Source organism: Lepidochelys olivacea, assembly GCF_965140295.1.
Source record: "Lepidochelys olivacea isolate rLepOli2 genome assembly, chromosome: 2".
NCBI lineage: Eukaryota > Metazoa > Chordata > Testudines > Cheloniidae > Lepidochelys > Lepidochelys olivacea.
The window spans coordinates 210325850-210344672 of record NC_140412.1 but is presented as its reverse complement, the minus strand read 5'-3'; the positions used below and the strand labels follow the sequence as shown (position 1 = coordinate 210344672).

General features: G+C 38.7%; 1 protein-coding gene across 1 annotated transcript in view; it reads right to left on the bottom strand.

Moving 5' to 3' along the window:
- IGF2BP3 (insulin like growth factor 2 mRNA binding protein 3) overlaps window positions 1-14735 on the bottom strand; it is a 168619-nt gene extending 153884 nt beyond the window's left edge. Inside the window, exons 1-4 of the mRNA XM_084618393.1 lie at window positions 14003-14735; window positions 13463-13530; window positions 9277-9512; window positions 7369-7429 (exon numbers count right to left, since the gene is read on the bottom strand). Of these exons, the coding sequence (XP_084474519.1) occupies window positions 7369-7429; window positions 9277-9451 (236 nt within the window). The 5' untranslated portion in view covers window positions 9452-9512; window positions 13463-13530; window positions 14003-14735. The remainder of the gene's footprint in view (window positions 1-7368; window positions 7430-9276; window positions 9513-13462; window positions 13531-14002) is intronic.
- Window positions 14736-18823: the final 4088 nt, after the last annotated feature.

Below are 18823 nucleotides of genomic sequence, written 5' to 3'. Positions count from 1 at the left end.
TGCTCTAGTCAAATGATTAAAATACACAACTACTTCTCCACCCAAAGTGTTAGAACCAAATACTCTTCATTTTGAAGAGTGCATCTTATTTTGAGCAATTTAATATAACTGTAAATATATCTTTACAGAAGGCCATTTTTAGTTGAGTACAATCCCACTATACCTAAAATAAAGAGGCAACATCTAACAGCAGTTGGTATGCAAACAGAAAGGGGGCTAGCGAAGATTCCTATTGAAAACTACACAGAACACATGGTAACTTACATTCTGTATTTCAGATTTTTCTCACAATAACCATTTTGAAGGGGAACTCACTTTAGCAAAGTGACAAGAACAGAAGAGTGTGCTGTATTTTAGTTTATACTATAGATTTTCTATTGTAAACATATGATGAATATCCTCTTCTGCAGGGGAACATCATTCATTTGACACTAAAGCACTATAGGTTTTGTTAAACCCATAATGCAGGTTATTTCCAGCAGCCTACAGTAATTGATTCATAATATACACAGCTACTTAAACATTACAGTAAGTAATAAACATATGTAAACTAGTTTGCATCTTGACTTGCTAATAAAGTAGGTTAAAGAAAAAAGATGACTGTGATTAAATGGATTTTGAAAGCGGTGATAATTGTCTTAACCTGCCAAAAGTAAAACAGAAGTTTTACTGTACAGACAATATTTAAAAGCCAAAATGGTCCTTTCAGTAGATGAATTGAGAAAAGGAAATAGCAGTTGCCTCAGTGGCAGCTTAAGTGGACAGGTGGATTGGAAATTACAGACCCAGGTAAGCATGGAACTACTTACTACCACCTCCATCCCAGCACATCACAAGCTTCAATGCAAGACCATATGACAGTCTATTATATGCTGCAGCATTTTGAAATATTTTGCCCTATTTAGATAGGAAAAGGAAGGCTCACACACAGAAACCACCGCAGGATAGAAGGCCAGACAAATATATATGCTTGATTACTTGTGTATTTTGCCTGTTGACTCTTTAGGCTCAGGTTTAAACATACTTCCGGAATATTCCTCTTGTCAAAAACCAGTTTTCAAAAAAAAAATATTGATTCCTTCAAAAGTGAGGCAGGAACAAAAGACATTTGTATACCAGTTTTCATCAGAGGTTAACTCACAGTTTTTACTATGTACCACTTTAAGCAGATTTGACAATCAAAGAATTAACTGACTCAGAGATACATGAATAGATTTTTATGCATACAGAAATTTAGAAAGCACAGAATTGAAAGAATACATTGAGGTTTTCTGGGAAAGTATTATGGAACTGTATTTCAACTTTTTGTAAATACCTGCACTGGGTACAAATCTTCCTATGTCTTATTCTCAGAGAAAAATGAAAAGCAATTTCCTTATTTCTGCTTCATAACATCTAATATTTTGTAATAAATTTCAATGTATTTTCATTTCTTTACCATTTTTTAAAATGGCTAACCCAGAGCCTATGTGGCTCATACAACACAAGATGTTAAATACACAAAATATAGCAAAGATACGTCTACACTCAACTAAACACCCACAGCTAGACCATGTCAGCTGACTTAGGCTCACAAGGCTTTGGCTGCAGGGCTGTAAAACTGTGGTGTAAACGTACAGGTTCAGGCTGGAGCCCAGACTCCAGGACCCTCCCCGCTTGCAGGTCCCAGAGCTTGAGCTTCAGCCTGAGCCCAAATGCCTACACCGCAATTTTACAACCCCATGAGCCTGAGTTAGTTGACACAGGCCAGCCAGAGGTGTTTATTGCAGTGTAGATGCACCCCAATAGTCTTCTGCACCTGACATGCCATACTTGCCCAAACAGCAAATCATAATACGTCTATCCGCTTTCTATGCCGTCACACACTGCCTTATCAAAAGGCCAAAAGAAAAAAAAAGAAAGATACTCTTTGGACCAAGAAGGGAAGCAACTTCCAGAGTTGAGGATCCACCATAGAAAATACTCTGCCACCACGCTCCCTATATCCTCTAAACTGTGGGTATATTCGCTCCGCTGATTGCAACTAGGAGAGGTATCACAAAAAAGAGAAGTTCTCTCTTGGGTAGCCAAGTCCCAAACCATGTAAGTATTTATAGGTCAAAACCAACCTCCTAAACTCCACCCAGAAATTAATCAGAAGCAAGGAAAGACTCTAGAGCACTGGAGTAACGTGTTCTCTACACAAAGTACCACTTATGAAGTAGACAGTTGGATTCTGCAATAATTTCAGCTTCTGGAAGGCCTCAAGCTCTACCCCCATGTGGAGAGCACTGCTGTAGTTTTCAGGGGGTTTAATTACTGTATAGAAAAAAAAAATCTGATTAACCACTCCCTGACCATGTTTTACAGTCCTTTAATCATACTTTACTTAAAATGTTCAAGTTTAGCATGCCTGTAGAGTTGAGGGTCTACAATGCTGCGAGGGAAAACACATTTAAAGCTTAACCTAAAATTTAAATAAAGAGCCATGTGCTTTTTATAGTTCACCCCACTTTAAGAGACTGTTACAAAACGGGTGCACTGCTATCTTATTGTGAGAAAGCTAGTCTAGGAGCTACAGAAATGCAATTTCCTACATATAATTCTCCATTAACTGGATAAATAATAATCTATACTCACTGCAACTACATACTGCATGCACGAGAGCCACAACAACTGGCCAAATTTATGTTTTCCACCATTAACAATAATTAGCTTCCCGTAAAAAAAAAACAAAAAAAAAAAACACAACACTATTTACATCTGCAAAAACAAATGTAGATATGAGGCACTAAGAACCAGACTTGCTAAGCAGAATTTTGACTAATGCCTGCAACAGATTCTTGCTCATTTTGAGCCATGTGAGATATTCAGTCACACATGCTCCACTCCCTCCATGAAACAGACTAATATGTCATAAAACAAAAAAGTGCTCTGTACTTTGCAATTTTATGTACTTATGTACAGTGTACTAACCCCATGTGCCATTAGCATGGTGTTCTTACCCCTACCTTATAGTCACATACTATATCAAAAACAACAATCTACAAGTATTGTGTCCCTAATTTAAAAATCTGATCACTCAGAATATAATCACCACTACAGCTCAATCACCCTTTAGCATTTCAGATGTAAACCATTCATCCCCTCACTCCCAACACACATACCACCTTCATGTTAAAATTATACACAAATTTTAATCCACAACTAACAGCATGAAGCTCATATGCATCTCACTAAACAATTTTATTTTAAAAAGGTCTATTTCTTCTCAAACCAAACTTCACATTAATTGAGATTAATAAGGATTAAAATCTTATTTAGGTTTCCTGTAACAGAGTTACTAGTGGCCAAAATGACTAGTTAAAATGAACTGACTGGTTAAAATCCACTGACTGTGACCTATCTGCCGTACCTCATCATTCCTCCCCCCACTATCACAAAATTTTTTAAAAGGGCATCAGATTCAGATTCTTAATTTGTTTTTAAAAACAAAGCAAGAGAGTCAGAGGTGGAACAGTATCTATCCTCCCAGCTAGAAAAATGCCTCACTAGTACCATAATATCTGAGTTGTAAGTGTAAACTAACCATTTTAAGCTCCTAAAGAGAAAGTCACAGCAAGTTTTCCCCTAAAGCCAAAAAAAAAAAAAAAAAAATCTAATTTTAGGTGAAGGTCTATAAATTTTACAGGGATTTAAGGATTCAGAGTAGCAGCCGTGTTGGTCTGTATTCCCAAAAAGAAAAGGAGGACTTGTGGCACCTTAGAGACTAACAAATTTATTTGAGCATAAGCTTTCGTAAGTGAGCTGTGGCTCACGAAATCTTATGCTCAAATGAATTTGTTAGTCTCTAAGGTGCCACAAGTCCTCCTTTTCTTTTAACAGGGATTTAAGAATGTTCTCAGAAATGTTAAAGGACTGACTCAATGTGCAATCCTCAGGTGGCCAGTGTCAGCTCCCAACCCTTCCCCCCCCACACACACACACTAAGCTAAACTGCACATCACTCCAGTGACATCACTGATATCTGAATAATCAGATTGGTGTATGTACATTGCCCCACTAGATACCAGCTGCTCTTGAGTCACAGAAAAGGGATCCCTAAAGGGCTCCATCACAAGCATACATATATATCAATCTTGCTCCATTTTTGTTTCTCAAAACAAAATTAATGTGAAGGGTTGATCAGAACTAACAATGCTCTGTGTTCTCTTGAGAAGCATGACTAGCACTCAAAATTGTTACAACGCCTTCTCCAAATTTTGAATGAAGTGACTTAAAGTTCTATGAAGTACTGCAATAGTCTTCCATGATTCATAAGGTCTGAATGCAAAAATTCCACATTTCCCTTTCACATTCCCTTGAGATTTCAGTAGTAAATCAGGAATAAACTTTTGGATTATGAAACAGTAGGCACCTCCCACCCAAAAATCTCCATCCTTCTTGCAAGTAAACCTTTACCAGCCCTCCCCCACCCCAGCTACAGTTGCAATGTACCCAACATCTGTCTTAACACTTCAGTAGGCATTCCACAGTACCATAGTCCCAACCTGCCTTTCACAGCAGGTATAAAGGTGATTTTGGCAAATGTGGGTGTTCCCACTATTGGACATTCCAGTCTGAAAAGTTCAGAATACAGTGATTACTGGGTCTAAGAATTTCACTCTGAGTAACAAACCCCACTTCACAATGATGAGTCTTCTGGACTCACCACCTCTTGACCTTTCTTTCCATGGTAAGGTTATGAATTACCAGCTCCCTACCTTCACCCCAATACACAACCTCACCAGCCTCTGGGGGTGTGGAGGGAAAATGCAGACAAATGCAAAAATGCATATTTTTAAAAATTGAGTAGGAACTTCCCACTCAGCAGCAACACAGTGATAGAGGTTAATACAACAGTATACACTGAACAATTTAAATGCACTACAAACAACTTTTGATATTATTCTTATGCAGCAATAATTTGATCATGCTGTTAATTGTATGCTATGCATGCTAAAAGGAGGACATGACCTATATTCCACATAATTTTCTTTCCTGTAACATCTATTTAACCAAACAAAACACACTGGTACAAGATGGGCTCCATGGAAAACTAACCCTAGACTTTCAACATACTAACAAACTGGGTGGGTCTTTTGACCACCACCACACAGGATTCTCCACAGAACTGTGACTAACTACCTCATTAACAACTATATCTGCCACACTTACTATGTACAGATATACAGGCTTTTTTAAAATACATCTCTTTTACAGCCATACTTTGAACATATGTAAATAACTTCTTTTTTCTAAATTACTTATTTAGCTCAACATTTAAAGGCTTAACTTTTAAAGATATCTAGTAACTCTGGAAACATAACTAGGCAATACTTAAAGAGAGATCCATGGTAGGAGAAAAAAAATAATCAAACTTGTTGAGCTGGTGCAAGGGAAGTACTACACAGTTTTCAAAGGAAACCAAGGAAAACTACTTTTGTATGGACATTACTGAATTAATTTTGAAGTAGATTTCTACAGGTGAGAATTTTTATTTTCAATTTTGAGAAATGCAATTTAATTTTCTATTTAAAAAGTCCAGAAATATTCTCATCAGACACACCATGTTTAAAAAATGTTTAATAAACATGATTTGAAGTGGGAAATAATACTGACATTTTGGTAACTAAATATTCATAAAAATACAAATATGGGTATATACCTGTATCCCTGCAATATATTTTGGAAACTAAACTTTACTCTCAAGTTTTATATAACATTTCTTCCAATAAATTACAGAATTACAAACAAAAAAAGGAAGTTGTAGAAGAGAAAGTGCTAGTTCACACACAAATATGAAAACATGCCCAACCCCAACACGAAGAACAATGTGTTTTTATACTTTCAGTTGAACTCTATTAAAAGCAGGGAAATACGCATTTAAACACATCAAAAATGGTACAGAAGTTTTTCTAAACTATATTTGTGATTATAAAATTAATATGTTTAGAATGGCGTATGTATCAGTGCACTTTTTGTATGTCCTTCAGATTAATAAATTTCTGTTTACAACTTAGTTGCTATATTGGCATATATTATGAAGACTGGAATGTACTTTTGAGACTGATCAATTCTTACATTTGCCACTGCATTTTCTTCTATTTAACCCTAATAACCTTTTAAATATACAAGAATGTATTTAATCAATATTATACATTCAAAAAGTTGAATATATGCTACTGTAATTTGCAGTTGACACATTCATCTTGCACAATAAACAAGACTGCATATTGCATTAGTTTCCAAATAACAAAACTAACCAGACTCTATAAATACACATTCAAAAGCTTTCCTACTAGCATTAAACCAACAAAAATCCCACAACCATACTTTCTCAAGTGAAGCTTCCCTCCACTGCTGAACAAAGATTAATCCCACAATCAGATTCCCAACAATAAAGCAACTAATATTTATTCACACCTTTCTAATCAACTGTTTGAGGAAATTCTGTATTTTTGTACAAGTCTAAGGGATGTGTTCGGAGCACTTTTTAAATAAAGTTATTTAATCTGGGAAGTATGGCTGTTTGTATAATGGAGGGCAGGAACAAGTAAGTGCAAAGTTCGATCTATTTTGTTATTACTCTCTAGAAAACCTAGAGTGCAGTATAATTTAAACATTCGTGAAAAAAGCAGAATACAATGCTCTAGGCAGTACAGAAGTACTAGTCTGCTTTGCTGCAAGAATCTGATCATTGTTTCTTCACATCAGGCCCACAAAACTACATGCTACTGAGCCCTGAAGTACTTACTTTGCAAAAATTAAACCCACACTTAAATAAAGGAAGCATAAATCATGTCTTCACTAAAGAGAAATCAGAGTTTCCTCATATGTCTGTACATGCCAGATCAAAACAGTAAAGAAAAATTCCTCCTTAAATCTAGATGAAACTTACACTACTTAGCTATAAAATGCTGCAGCCTCCAGCATGGCAGTATCAAAAAACTGTATGTATACAAGTATATTTACAAGATGCTTTTTGTTGCCGAGCAAAGCTCACATGCTTGCCTGTTACACAGTTCAAAACATCCCATTTCATTTCCTGCTAATGTACAAAATTTAACTCCTCTCAGGAATTTAATTTTTTTAATAATTATTTGTCATTCAATCACAACCTACTTCTTCCATGAAGAGGGTTGGTTTCTATAAATCCAGTGCAGGTTGATAATACATTACATTCAAAATATAAGGGTACAATTCTGGAATTATTCTATCATAGTGGGGTTTTAGTTTAATAAAGTAGATAAGATATCCACAAGGAAGGCAAACATAATTTAAGTTTTTTTGTTTTTTTTTAAATTGTGGTAGACTGGTCATCGAGGGCAAGAAAAAAAAAGTATTTACCTTTGTCTTTTAGGGACTGAATGTTCAACTTCTATGAGTTTACCATGCAGTTCCACTTTACCTGTAAATACAAACAAAATTAGGGAGAAGTGTTTTTAAATGTGTTTGAATGCCTCCCTCTTTTTCATCTCCCCACCCTTCCCAAATTGAATTTGTGGTGTTTTAAAACAGCACAGGAAATTAAAAGTGCAACATGTTAGCTTATTCATTAATAACTGGTGTTGCAGTTTGCCACTATGCTGTTGCTATCACAAGACAAGGGACTTGACTTTTAGTGATTCCTTTTAGTCCAATAATTGTCCGAAGAGGTAAGTGAATGACGCTATTTTAAAGTGGACTTCTTCCTTTATTTGAACCATTTTTTTCCAAGGGCTCTGTAATATAGATTCAAAAATTTCGCTCGTATGAGCTGATCAGGGCCCTACAGCTCAAAGAGAGGAGACAGGAGGGATTGGGAATACTTCAGGGTTGTGTGAAAATGCTTGTATCTTCCCTACTTGCCTATTCTGGGCAGGGCATCCCTCCCTCCCCCGGCTACTCCAACGCGTCCCGCAGGGCGACAGGCCTCAAAATTAAACTTCATGGCATTTTCTGGAGGGAGATGGGGGTGAAGAGAGCGCATATCAGAAGGGCTTTCGCAGCCCCCGGTGCCTCCCCCCTGAAGCCTCTGCAAACCGTATTAAACAGGCAACATTACATTTTACACAAAAACAGGATGTAGAGGCAGAGAGGCGGCCTGGCTGCTGCAAGCGGTGATGGGTGCAGGAGAGGCAGTCAAAGGGAAAGCGAAATAAATAATCCCGAAGGAATGCAGCCCTCTAGGGCCCGAGCCCTTCCAGCCCCTCTGGCCAGGGTGGGGAGGGGCCGATAGTTTTTCCCTCTCAAGTTTGGGTTACTCTCCTTCCCTGTAGGGAAAGCTACAGCACGCGTCCCCTCTGTGCAACAACCCGCGTGGGGCTGGGAGCTCCGCCAGACAACTCCTTCCAAGTGCACCCAGAAGGCGGCTTCTACCAAGCCGTAGCCTGGCTGCCGGGGATACACGCTGGGCAGGAGATGCCGGGCCAAGAGCGCCTATAGGTGCGCGCTGTATGCACAGAGCAAGGCTCGTCCGCCCCGCCGTCCCTGCACGTTACGCCGGAAGCAGGGCTCAGTTTCCCCTCCACATCGCCAGGCTCGCCTTCGCACCATGCAAACATTGAATCGCATGGCCTCCCCCCACCCCAAATACTCCCCCCGCCCCCAATTCCCGGGACGCCCGCCGAGAAGCCAGGATTTTCCGTCGGGGGCGGGGGGGGGAATAGGGGAGACGCAGCGTGCTAGGTTTCTGGGCCCAGGCTCCTGCCTCTTGCCCTGGCCTGTTGTGAGCGAGGGGGGTGGAAATCCTCCTTGGCCGCCTTCCCCGCGGCCGGAGCCAGCCAGCCTAGCGCCCCCCGGGGCCCTCTCCCACAGCCCGCATGGCTGCAGCGCAATCCCCGGGCGCGGGGAAGGCCAGAAGGCGGCTGGATGTCAAACGCCAGCGTGCACGTTACCTGCCGGCGTGCCCGGGATCCGCAGCCCCCCAGCTCCCGCGGCCAGACACCGCAGCAGCCCCCCAGCCCCGGCCGCCTGCAGCCCCCCAGCCCCGGCCGCCTGCAGCCCGAGCGCACACAGCCCCGGAGGGCCGGCTCTCGCTTCGCCCCCACCTCCTTGGCAGGGAAAGGGGCAGCGAGGCAGATTTCGGGGTCCCCCCCCCGGGTTGAACGGACGAGGTAAGGGGGGGAAGTCATGTGGGTGGGAGAGAGAAGCTGGGGGACAGGAGGGGAGCTTGTCTGTGTGTGAGCAGGAAACAGATGGGGAGAGGTGCGGGGGTGGGTGCCCGGGGCCGGCGTGGAGGGTGCGGGGGGCCGCAGAGCGCCTGGAGGGACTCACCTGAAAGTGCTTCGATGGCCTTCATAGCCCAGTTCTCATCGGGGCAGTCGACGAACGCGTATCCCGTCTTCACCAGAAACTGGCCGCTGAAAGGGATCTTGGACTCCTTAAAGAGACTTTCCAGGTCCAGCGGGCTCACGGTCTCGCCGAGGTTGCCGATGTACAGCTTATTCATGGTCTCGTTCGTTTAAAAAAAAAAAAAAACCCCACAATCCACACACGCCCAGCAACTTCGGCTTGCAAAATAAGGTGGTGGGGGGGGTGTAAAATAAAATGCGATGGAGGAGAGAGAAAGAGAGAAAGCGAGAGCGAGGTGAAAAAAAAAAATCAGATCTGCAGCCTGAGTCCCTCCCACCCTCTCTCAGGGGGTAAAAAAAAAACCCAACTGTATCCAAATCGGAATCCGGAGCGTTTGCTGTGTGATCCGGCCGCGGAGGGGAGAAAGGGGGGGAAACACCCAGCTTGGGGACCAGGATGGCGGGCGGAGAAAGGAGGGGGAGAAACTACTTTTTTTGTCTTGCCCCCAAGCCCGTTTGGCAGCGGCAGCAGCAGCGGGCGGGCTATGAAAATGTCACACTACGTGCATGCTGGCGCCGCCTCTCAATTAAAAAAAAAAAAAAAAACCGGGGGGAGGGGAGTGGAAGAAAATTACTTGAATATTCCGGCTTTTTGAATGAGCCACGTGTTCAAACTACAAATCAACTTCTCACGTGAGGAATCCCAGCGCCTCAATTAGATAGTAGCTGCAGCTCGGCTCCCTCTCTCACACACTCACAGGAGGAGGAGGAGAGATTGGTGAGGGACAGGCAGGGAGGAGGAGAGAGGCTGGCTGCACACAACACACGGGGGCAAGTTTAGCGAGAGCTGCTGCTGCTGCCGGGGACGAGAAAGCGGCAGCTCGGGAGTTTGATGGGCGCCGGCCCTGAGCGCGCGTCCCCTCTCTGCCCCTATTCACCACCGTTGCTGACAGCGGCTCGGACCCCCTCGCCCAGCGCTCCCCCACTCACAAATAGCGCCCGGCCTCGCTTTTCTGGGGCCAGCCGCTGCGAGCTCGCTCCCCTGCAAGCGTGCACAAACAGCGGGGGGAGGCGAGGACGCGCTGTCTCTCGGGGCGGGTGCAATCGCCCAGGGTACTCCAGGAAGGAGGGAAAACATGCCGTATACTGCCCACGCCTCCTCCTCTCTCCCCGTGATGCGAAGCCACCGTATTATGCATAGGGGTAGTTCGTGCAAGCTCCGCTCTTCTGGCAAGATGGCTTGAGCACTTTGTGTGGGTGGGTCACCGAGGGGGAGGGGAGGGGAGGGGTACTTAGGAAGGCTGCGTGCTGCTGGGGTAATATTCTTATTAGCAGCGCCCTGAGCGATCTCTCTTTGCGCAGCACCTTTGCCTGTGATTTCATGTTTGGTGGCTTTCGGGTTCTTGTTTGCCATTGGCTGCGCGCTGCAGAAAGACAAGGGACTAAATGAGGGAGGGGAGCGGGAAGGGGGAAATTAGGGTCTTTCCAGCCTCGAAGGAGCCCCCCATCTGGTAATGTTTCTGGCGGGTCGATTAGCGTGGGTTGCAGTGTCTCTGGAACGCAGCAGCATGGAAAAAAGGACAAAGAGGCGGAGGGTGGGGGTGGACGGAGGACAGTTGGGGAATGATTGAGAAGTGGGAGAGTCCAGAGTGAGAGAATAACGTGTTCTTCTAGTTCCTCCCAAAAGAAAAAAAAATGTTTCCTTCTTTCTTTTAATCTAGTTAATGGTAGCTCGCATCTTAGAAAATGTGAAGAATAACCAACCAGCGTTACCCTAGGATGGTAATAACACACCCAGGAATTTTGAGATATTTCTCCCTCCCCCTTTTGGTTTAAAGAATCATTCATAATTTTCAACATTTGTAAAGAGTACAATGGTGGGTTTGGGGCAAGGGGGGAGGGGTTTGGGTGTGTGGAGCCTTTCCAGTGCAAACAAAATGTTGCCTGAAGATGAAGAAAGGATACGGAAATGAAAGCCAGAAGTGTATTTAATATAGCAATCTAGTAGGTTTTGTTTAATAATTTAATGCACTTTAGTGGAAGGTTTCATTTATTGCATGGTCAATTTTTTTGTGGTAGATTTTAATAGGTATTCCATGGAAAATAGTTAAGTACGTGTATTAGTTAACAATGAATGAATTTCCACATGGGCTGTATTTTATGTGGAAATACGCATAAACAGAAATACCTTAAGGCTTACAGTTTTGTACCTCACTTCTACAAACTAAATAAGTAAATACATGTAATTTAATTTAACCTGAAAATATGTTGTTGATGAATGTTGACAAGTTCTTTTGTTGTTTACTTTGGACATTACAGATTGAATGTACTATTACACGTGGTTTACAAAAGGCACAGTAAAGACAGTTATTGAAGATTTAGCACAGAGTGGTATAATTCAATGTGGTATTCCTTAAAATAAGAACCGTAGTTAATATGAAATAATCTCATATAGATTGTAACATTTCAGTTTAACTTTTGAGGCATAATTTTACTAGTGCATATGAAGAAACTAATCTCTATAATTTAAATCTATTGTTTAATGTAAGTTTGATTACTTTTCTTGTAGTAGACAAAAGGTATTATTGTGTTCTACTCTTTAGACCTTAAACACAACTTCTTCTATTTTGTAGAAAATGGGCAAATAGTTCCTTAGTTTAGATAAGCTTCACTCAACAGTACCAGTTTACAGCAGTCTGTTCTGGATTGGACATTTTTCTTAAATGAACTTTTATTTATTGTAATATCTTGTAAAGTCTGATTAAAAGAGAACACATGCATGTTAAGTTTTTTAAAATGATCTATTAGTCAAAACTGCAAAGTGGTTTAAACAGTGTTCTCTAAAAGTGTCTACTGTTATTCTTTAACTTTGATTTGTACTGAATTTATCAATTTATCTGCATGTGCTCTTTTCTACGTGTGTGGTCTAAAAAGCATTGTGCAAATATTTTCTCTTTACACTGTTAAATGTAGAATGTATACATTTTATTTAATGTTTTAGTTTGCTAATCTGTTTTGCTACCCACTTTTTTCTTTAGAAAAGTCAGAAGTGGGAATTTAAGTCAAACCATACATCAGTTGTCCAACAACAAACAAGTTACAAATATTTAATTGTCCACTGTTAGAGGGGAGGAAGAAGCCTGCATGTTAACATCAGCCATACATACTGAAAATATATTTTTATAACAAAGGGAAAAAGCGTTGCTTAGTCGGTTCATACAGAACTATATTGTATTGTTTTATTTGTAATGTAAAGAAGAACAATAGCTAGTGTTTTCAAAATTAAATTCTAAATATTAACATAAAACATTCTGTTTATGCTATTAGATAAATAGGGCTCTTCTGATTACCATATACAAATTTAATTTAACACCCAAAATTTAATTAGGTGACCATCTTTTTTTATATAAAATTTATAATTTGATATGTAATTTATTTTAAACCCAAATTAAATAATTTACAAGTATATCATTTTATAGTTAACTAGATATTTAGCAAGCCTCCTATTCTAGAAATGTGTGGATCCAGTTTTACCAAATTCAAAACATTTGAGCTGTTAGTTTTAACATATGAAAAAATGTGTATAGCAAAAATTAAAGTTACTGAATTTTATCCCCTATGAGGAAGCTGAACAAGACTAACCTTTAATTGGCTCAATTTCCTTTTAAAACATTTTCATAGGAAAATTAAAGGTAAAAGTAAGAACTGTACTAAAGTTGTATCAGTTGTGTAATAGAAAGTGTAATTATTTAGCTAAAGCTTCCCCTCCCCCCAGTGACAAAACATGTGCTGCCTTTACAGATGTCAAGGAAAAAAGAGAAAGAGAGACTGTTGAATAAATTATTTTCCTTATAATACTAGTACACACAATAGATATGAAGCAATAGTATTTGCCACCAGATGTGGATGTCTTTAACTAATACTGCTCTGTCACGGTTGTAAAAATTAATTTTTTAAAAAAAGATACAGGTGAGTATGTTCTGAAGATAATTATATTTTAGAACATTATTTAATATTTTAAAAGTTTCTGTTTAAGTGATAATTACGGTGGAAAATGAGGAGGAATGCATTGGTCTTTCTGCCATAAAAACAACAACAAATAGAAATCATAGTATACTTATAGGGTAGAGGTATTTGAAGGGCCTGTGAATGATCTAGCAAACTCTTACCTGTTTAGACAGAGTTCAACTGGCATTAGATAAGGGTTAGGATACATCAGAGATCTGGCATCCATAATCTGCATGAAGAATATGCATTGTACTTGTTTTAGGACTATTAGTTGCTTATATCATGGAAAGAATTGAAAGGTCATTGAAGGGGATTCTCTTTTTCACTGTATTAAGGCCCAAAACAAGGAGAGATGCATACGATTTTAGGGGAAGGGGGAAGAAGACTGTATTGACACGACCCGTGATTAGCAAATGTTAGAAATATCATTAATTGTTTAGCATTCTGGTGCTTTCTCATCCTCCCCTCCCCCTTCCAAACCCCTCCGCCCTTCAAGGCCCTGCCTTGTCTCTGGCTCAACTAAAGCTTCCTATAGCTTGCAGCGACCTTTAATTGGCCTGAACATGGATGCAAAACTGACTCATGCACGAAGCTAACACCGTAGACGAAGAGGACACCCCAAAGGCAGTCAAAGAAGGGGGGGAAAAAACAACCCACACACTGCCCACCCTAGCACCGCATTAACATGGAGACAGACTAACCAGGCTGCAGAAGTCATCTATGCTCTATAAATATCAAACACCCTTTTGGCCATGATCCAATCAATTGTGAAGGCAACGGATTGGATCGTGCAGAAGTTCTTTGCCAGCTGGAAACTACCCGCCTCCTGCTACAAAAGCCATTTGAGCAAAGGAGCAAGGTTGCAGTTTAGCAACAAGCGCCGGGCGCCTGGGAGGGAGCCGCCGTAGTAATCGTAGTAAGCAGAGCATTGAGCTCCCAGCGATGACTCGGAGGCTGTGAGTGAGCGTTGCCTCCTATTGGCTCAGAGCTGCACCTACCAGCTCTCCCAGCCTCGTTTGTGCTGGGGCCACGGCCGGCCTGATTTGTTTGCTCTTCTCCCCATTCATTGGCCCGCTGCGTGCACTCCCTGCCGCTGGAGTGGTTATGGCGCGAAAACAGCCCCCTTCCCTCTCTCGGGTGTTTTTGTTTCTTTCCTCTGATTGTTCTGTTGGGCCCCTAAAAAAAAAAAGGAAACAAAGTGTTACTGGGTAGGATGAAGCGATACAATGTGTAGCTCTTCCTGCGATTCGTTCACCCTCTAATGGCTGATGGAGGGTTCTGCTGGGCTGATGCTTTGTAAACGTGTAAGTTTGTACCACGCTGCAGGACGAGCAATGCAGCTTCTCACCATTTTCGTGTGCCTCTTTCTTTTCCACGCTCTGACTCTGCCTTAGCCGTTAAGATCCGTTGTAGGTAGCGAGAATACTTTATTTTCTCTTATTTTTTGTAAAATGACTGCTAATATTCAAACGTTTCTAAAGAAACTACATTAGTAGCTTTCCCCAGAGTTTCCAAAGCTAAATTTTAAAATACATTTTTTAAAAACCGAAAAAGACTAACAAACCAGTACATAATTATTTTGCCATGGACAAAATACATAAAAACCTTTTTGTTTGAAACAGCTACAAGGTAGGTAAGGATGTTGCAGTTTTATGGCTGAACAGCTAGTTCTAGGATGGCTGATCCAGCCTAGTTTTGTGAAGATGTAAAAATTTGGGGGTGGGGGGTGGTAAGGCAAAAACAAATCCAGTTCAGAGACAAACTGAAAACCAATGAAATAGGAGTCTTCAAGATGAACAGCAGAGAGACTGAAAAAGTGCATTCACCAAGGTGCTGCAGTTCATTTTGTCACTGGATTACATGATAACAGTCCAATATCTGATCAATATTGCTACTGTTTGCATTCAAAAACTATCAAGCATATAACCACATACAGCTTTTTTTGCAGGTTTAACTGGAATAATCACTTACACCAGCCAATACCTGTCATATTGATTTGTGTTGCTAATAAGACCGAATGAAAACATCCACTGAGACCTACATTATGTATTTTGTACTAGTATAAATAACTTTTAAAACATTTAAGAAAATTATCTAAAATTAATCAAATAAATAAATAAGAAACTATTCATAACTTGTGCAGTGAACTTGGATGAAAGCAGTTGTAAGACTTTTATATTTTTTGCTATTAGCAAAGTTACCACAGTATAGAAATTCTTTACAGACCATTTCCTGAAGAACAGTTATCAATTACTGTATTGAAGTTTTAATCTTGAATCCATAACAGTAAGTGAATGAACATAATCAGTATAGTGTATATGTATGCAGTTATTTGCTATAGATACTTACTAATAATGAGGCACATAAATGAGAACTATATCAAGGTTTAGTGGTTGGGGTAAAAATAATTGTAACAAAGAAATCTGTTTAATTTTTTCACTTAATAAAAATATTAAGAAAATATATAGAAGTTAACTTTTGTGGCTTGATTTACCAAAAAAGTTATTTATTTTTGCTTTATTTATTTGTAATGCTAAGAAGAGTTGTTAAAGAGTTTAGATAAAAATGAAAATAATGGTAGAAACAAAATGTAAATATTCCATTATAATCTGAAAGAGAAATAACTGCAGTGCATACGTGGTGCTATATATTTTAGTGGAAAATTAAATAACTTGCTCTTACATTTTATGAAAGAATATTCTTATGCAGTAACTGATTTCTGTATTTATTGTGTTTCTAATTGTTAGACTTTCCCAAAACAGTTCTTGCAAAATGAAAACCTGATTATTTTTGTATGTTTACATTAGATAAATGTAGCCTAAACTCCTTTTAAGATTGCTTATATGTAAAACAGATATTCAGCACAATATTAATTTGCATGGCACAAATGGATTTAAAGTTTGAGCTTCAAAATGACTTACAAATATTTAGTGTATTAATATCTGAAACTTTGTAGATGATTTATAGTACTGTACAGGAGGAAAGCTGGTTATTGTATGGAAAATATATCTCTGAAATTATAAACCTCATGTAAAACATATCTAGTGAAGAAGCAGGAAAATTCAAAAAGTGACAGTAGTAATTGTTTATATGGCTTCCTCTATATACAAAGGATTTATGGACCCTTTATAAGAAATCAAGAACTGAAAATTAAGTAGTTATTTCACAGACAATAAAAATGCTTGTCCTAATTTAAATATAATTTATCTTATATATGTATATATTTGCATTTGGAAGAAGTCAAAATATGTTTCTTGTTTGCTACTCATTTGATCCAGCAGGTCTCTTGCCAAGGGGAAAAATGTATTAACTAATGGAGTAAAATGGGACAGCAACCCAAGCATGAAATCTCACTGGAGAGAACAATAAGAAGCTGCTCTACACTATAATATTAGTAAAGCAAAACATATTCTTATGTTTTCAGCTAGTATTCAGCATCATAGATACCTGATGAACATAGCCCAAACCTTTCTTTAATATCTGTAGGTTACAGGAAGAGAACCTTAAATTTGCTTTTTAATACTGCTTTGTGGTTGGATCTTGGTCTATCCTTTCTCTCTAAATAAACAACATCTATAGATTACATTTCTGTTGGGAAGATTTTCAAAATTTACCTTATTTTATGATTTGTGAAGAAAATCTGATGTAGTGCCAGTCTTTGACAAAACTCTGAAAGATTTACAGCTGTAATAATACTCTATTCTGTGATGTCAACAAAAGAAAAGTTAAACTTGCTAGTGTTGGAAAGTTTCCTAGGATTTACAAATAAAATATTTTAAATTAGTCCCATGTCTTAAAAGTAATTTATTTTGTAGGCTGAGGTTGATATGTGTAACTCAGTTCATTAATGTTTAGTTTAGATTTTGTTTTCTCTCTTTTACAAATTGTATTTCATTAGATTGAAATCATCAAAATAGTTGCTTATAAAATTAGTTACTTACGATTTTATACTTGAAACGATTGGTCAGTAATTTTTTTTAAAGCAAATTTTCAAACACATTAGGGTTTCGTTGCTTGCTACTTTTTATTTTTCTCAAGATCATAAGGTAGCAATGTTAATTGCAATCCATTTTTGTTGTTCTTCAGTTCTTTCCTCAGTTTAGCTGAACAGCTGAGATTGGTTCCTCCTGAAGACAGTAGTGCTTATACCCTTAGTAATTTTGTCACTTCAGTTATTTTTACTTAGTTTTAAACAAATCCTCTGCAGTTGTATGTTTTTCATACAAACCATATAACTGTTTCTTCTGTAACTAGTTAGCTTAACATATTGTTAAGAAAATCAAACTACCAATGATGTATTCATGTAACCACTGTCAACCTAAAATAATCTGCACAATAATATATATAATGAAAATACATAGACCACCCTTTTTACTCAGTTATGGCACTGCAAGTGTTAAGTAGTCTGAACAAATTTACTTATGTTCCCAGATGTTATAAAACATCATCTGGTACAACCAAGTAACTAGGACTTATACAAAGATTTTTTATTATTATTATTATTAGACTGATAACCACGGTTTCAACAATATAATTCTTTGTCCCTGGAAGAAAAAGTCCCATAATCCGAAAAGTATCCTGCATCATCATAATTATAATGTGTGGAAATAAATGTAACTTAATTTGGCAAGGAAAAATACTGCTACTCCCAAACTAATTCTGATTTTAAAATACCTAATTTGTATCTGAGTTTTGTTGTCCTTGGTAAAATTTGGGCTAATAGGATGTTTCTATTGATAAATAACTGGTTTCTGTATATTAAGATTAATTTTTTTAAAGACTGTTTTTAAATGTCTAATATAAGTGATAAAATCCTATGTTCTAAAGTATAGGTAATGAAACAACTTACCTGTGTGTCTCCTTCACATGTAAAGCCTCCTGTGAACTAAAGTTGGAATTGTGAGCAACAATAAAATACAGAGAAAAGCTAAACGATATGTTTAGATAAGCCTGAAAGTTTAATACTGAATTCACTCTATTTTGTTATTTTATGGTGAACTTCTATGAGGTTTGTGGTTCATGCATTTAAAAACTCAGGTCACTGAAGGCATACTAAAATAGTATAATAGGGGTCACAGAGGCCAGGGGAAAGAAATCAGCTTTATAGCATCAGACCTGTTATAAAACTTCAACCTATATGTAAACATTCCATGATACATTCATATATGTAGTAGTTTAAGTGCAGAATAACATCTACATTATTTGCTGTAACTTAACATTGCTAAAATAACTTTATTTTTTACAAAGACATACCAATACTTTGGTTTATGTTTGTTCTTTGTTTTGTTTTTGTTTTTTAAAGGGAGACCTTGAATGATGCAGTTGAAACATTGGATATCACTCTTTGAAATTCAGTAACAACCTCAAGAAGGTTCAAAAAGTGTATTTTTTTTATATCACTGTCTTTTGTATATACATATCTGCTTCAGTTACAATGTTAAAATAATAATAGTTAAAGCTAAAATCAAAATGTTGAGCTAAAAACATAAGATCATGGGCAAAATAGGATCTTTAATCTTTTT